Here is a 3,767-nt window from a genome sequence, read left to right as displayed (position 1 = left end):
GGAGGGGGTGAGGGGGCGCAACGGAGCGGTACAAAAGATAGGAAGCGAAAACGAAACTTTTTATTTTTATCAGGTTGTATTTATAGTTAATTGAAATTTTAGTTCGGAATGGACCCTATAGTTTTTGATTGATCAATTAAGCCCTCTGGTACATCGAGTTTCTAAACTGTTTTCGACTCTTGCCTCGGAAAGAGACGAGGTGTTCATGGGCCAACGAAAATACGCCATTGAAGCCCAGAATATAAATGTCGCTTTATACGTTTCTTTATCGATGAGATTTAGTAATGATTTGTTCCCAATTATTTATTTTTTCTATAATTCAAAGATATTTATATTGAACATATAATGTTAGTTTAATATTAATATAAACTTCAATATATACATATTCAAATCGAATATATTTTGATATTTATACTATTATTTCTAAAGTAATTTTTCAATTTTAGGATTTTATGTTAAAAATTAAAGTGGTTATATTGTTTAATATTTTTAATAGATAATCAATAATTCAGTTTTACTAGATAAATATTTATAAATTAATATATATATATTGTCCAAAAAATATTTTAAATAAAAATAATCACATAAAAATTAAAATTAAAATGGAAATATGTATAAACACTATTTAAGTACAAAATCATTTTTTATTTTTGATAATAAATTAATAATATTTATAATAATAGATATTTATAACATGATTATGCATACATGCGCAAGCAAAACACCTATATGTTATGCATACACATTGATTTTCTATAAATTAAGCATAATGTCTTATTTTGACATGGTATTGTTTTCTTTTGAAAAAATGATTTTTTGACATGGTATTGTTTTTTTTTTTGACAAAAATTGACATGGTATTGTTCTCTTTGATATGGGGTAATAATTTAAAATTTTATAGTAAATTCATATTGTTATTTTCTGATGATCAACTTAAATTCGTTTGTCTTTTTATAAGGAAAATAGCTTTGTTTTGGTTATATTGATTGTGATAGTATGACATCTTAAACATAAATAATTACGCTAAATTTTTATGGACGCTAAAAGATAGCCTTTTTTTTTGTAACAGGACGCTAAAAGATAGCCAATCAAGTAAAATTATATTTTTGTTTCTCTATGCCATGTACTGTTTAAACATAAAAAATTGTGCACTCGATATTACTCTACCCCATGCTATAATTAAAAAAAAAACTTTTTCTTCTCTTTTTCACGTCTCTGATTACACCCCATTTCAACAGAAGAAAGTGTGCAATCAAATTTCAATTTTTTTTGGAACTGTCAATATTTCAAATTGTACAAGTCATAGAACGTACTCTTAGATTTCCCATGTTTTATTATTTACTACTATGTTTGTGTCAACGGAGATCATAAGATATTCAAAAATTAGTAAAAAAATCATATTATTAAGCTTCTTCAAATATATATCGTGTACGGGCATGACGCAGAACAATCATCAACTATTAGTCATAGAATTGGTAACTTATGACTTTTGTGTAAAACAAAGAATGGAAGTATCAAATCAATATAATCATAGTAACTTCGCCATATATTTTCATGATCAAATTGTGCAAAAGTGTTCAACTGAATGATGAAAACGTGACAGGATTTGTGTTGACCACTTCTACGAACGGAGTCGAAGAAGGGACAGTATCCTCATCTGTGTATCTTTTTTTTTTTGGTCAAAAGTTTCTTTCATTCATAAACTCAAAGGAGAGTAATAGAGAAACATAGTTTGGAAAACACATACATAGCAAAAGCAACAGCCATACATACTGTTGTGCACTGATAAAACTTAAATGATAAAGGAGTGAAGAGAGTGGCAAGGTTTGTGATGTCATGGAGACAACCTGCGATCCCAATCAAATCCATCCCTGAACGCAGGGCAAACAAGAAGACATTAGAGTCTGAAGTTACTTGAAGCTTTGAGAATCCAGCACACGATGCTGAAAGAAGAGCTTCCTGCAGCGCCAAAGTTCCGACCGCAATGGATGAAATCATATATCGAAAGGAGTTTTGAGAGTCACAGGCTCCATCCATACTATGGATACACCATCCAAAACCTCCATTTTCAAAAGTATCAATCCCTGCAACCATAGAAACCAGAGCCAACAAGACAAAGGTTCTAATACCAGCCTCATACAGAGGTACTAAAAGGAGATAAAATAGAGTAACATACTCATACAGAGGTAAAATCAGATCTTCATACTGAAATAAGGTCAGAGAACTTGTCATATCCTCAACCAGAGGTACAAGAAGATTCAAAGAGGGGGTAACATCCTCAATCAGAGGTAAATGATTCCTCTTGATACAACTAATACCTAAAACAAGGTACTCATCTATGTAGGCCATGTTCCAAGAAGAAACAGAGAAGATACCTTCTGAAAACTTGACGAAGAGGAGAGAGGTTCCTGCAAAGAGAAACCATGGCTCGATCTGGAAAGTGGGACTGGACTGAAACGTACACCAAGTAGTAGATCTATACTTGTACCAAGTAGTAGAAATTTGCACTCCAAATGTAACGAAAACAAATCCAGTTAAATCACTAATTGTTGCAAAGAAACTTCGAAGAGTAGCTGCAACAGCAGGAACCAGAGAACTGATGGAAGAATCGAGGATCTGTAGAGAAGCGAGGAGGAGAACGTCTGGTGGGTCTGGAGGTTTCGGAGGGATGTGGGGAGAGCGAGCTTCAAGCGGAGGGGGCTTACACGGTGACGGCGGCGGATTTGGTGGAGGCCTGAAACGTGATTGAAGAGAAGTCACCATCAGCACCATGGAGAGAGAGCAGAGCTGCTTCAGAGGAAGAAGGAAGGAGCGGCGGAGCTAGGACAGAGGAGATCCATCTGAGTGGCGCATCCTCATCTGTGTATCTACAATAATAAATTACAAAGGTACATATATTGTTTGAACAATCAAATAGATATGAAAAATGTGAAATGATGAACAAGAAATTGAATGATTATCAAACGCCACTAACTCGGTGAAATTATCATTGTATCTTGTCACTGGCCTATTTCAAAATTTGAACGAACATAAGAAAAAACATGAAATCGAGTTTGTAGGAGATTTGGTACATATGAAAGAAATGTGTTGTGAGAGTCTGAGACTAAGGAGAAATAGAGGAGACTTGGGGGGCTCACGTGAGTTGTTGTTGACATATTGCGTCAGTGCAAATAGCATTATCGTATTTCCAAAAGTCGCTAAGTCAATTATTACTGTAATAATAATGTCACCACTGTTTCTTATCTGTAAATACTATATTGTCAAATATCCTTCTCAGAAAATCTGATATCAGGAATATTTGTCGGACGTCATTACGATAACTAACATATAAACATCGATTTCTCGGACTTCATTACGATAACATATATCTAGTGAGTAAACTGTTTAACTTTTAGTTTATGTTAGGTGATACATTCAACCCAGTGTTTATTAATCGTCATGAAATTAGTCAAGAAGATCATCGATCGTCCTATCTGGATTTTATCCCAAAAAAAAAGAAGTCTATATCTGGATAAATTATTATTGGGCTCAGTTTTTTTTTTTGACTTAAGGTTCAGTTGTTAGTTCACAATGAATCGTAGATCGAAAATGAAAACTTTAATCCTTCCTTTTCTTGACATCATGAAAACTTTAATTTTTAAAGACGATTTTACTTTCGATTGTATCTGTAGCAGGTGTTTGATACACCAAGACATTTAACTGACCAAAGAATTAATATTTTCCACAAAACATATTAATTAACATTAGATTAATCATCGAGCTTTTTT

The 3,767-nt window shown here is 33.0% G+C and overlaps 1 protein-coding gene across 1 annotated transcript; it reads right to left on the bottom strand.

The window, feature by feature from the left end:
• Window positions 1–1,666: 1,666 nt before the first annotated feature.
• Window positions 1,667–2,846, bottom strand: LOC130506870 (uncharacterized). The gene is made up of 2 exons (XM_057001582.1): window positions 2,376–2,846; window positions 1,667–2,084 (listed from the first exon to the last, which is right to left on the bottom strand). Exons 1-2 carry the CDS (start codon window positions 2,770–2,772, stop codon window positions 1,705–1,707), a joined length of 777 nt encoding a protein of 258 aa, XP_056857562.1. The 5' UTR covers window positions 2,773–2,846; the 3' UTR covers window positions 1,667–1,704.
• Window positions 2,847–3,767: the final 921 nt, after the last annotated feature.

The sequence above is a fragment of the Raphanus sativus genome, chromosome 1 (genome assembly GCF_000801105.2).
Source record: "Raphanus sativus cultivar WK10039 chromosome 1, ASM80110v3, whole genome shotgun sequence".
Taxonomy (NCBI): Eukaryota; Viridiplantae; Streptophyta; class Magnoliopsida; order Brassicales; family Brassicaceae; genus Raphanus; species Raphanus sativus.
Note: the sequence above shows the minus strand (reverse complement) of the source record. Positions and strands in the feature narration are given on the sequence as shown.

What these genes read in the sequence shown, in the direction of transcription:
- LOC130506870 (XM_057001582.1), bottom strand. Translation starts at nt 2,772, where the DNA reads ATGGTGCTGATGGTGACTTCTCTTCAATCACGTTTCAGGCCTCCACCA. An exon ending in CTTCGTCAAGTTTTCAGAAG is followed by an intron (nt 2,085 to 2,375) that starts GTATCTTCTCTG and finishes CTATGGTTGCAG; the next exon opens with GGATTGATACTTTTGAAAAT.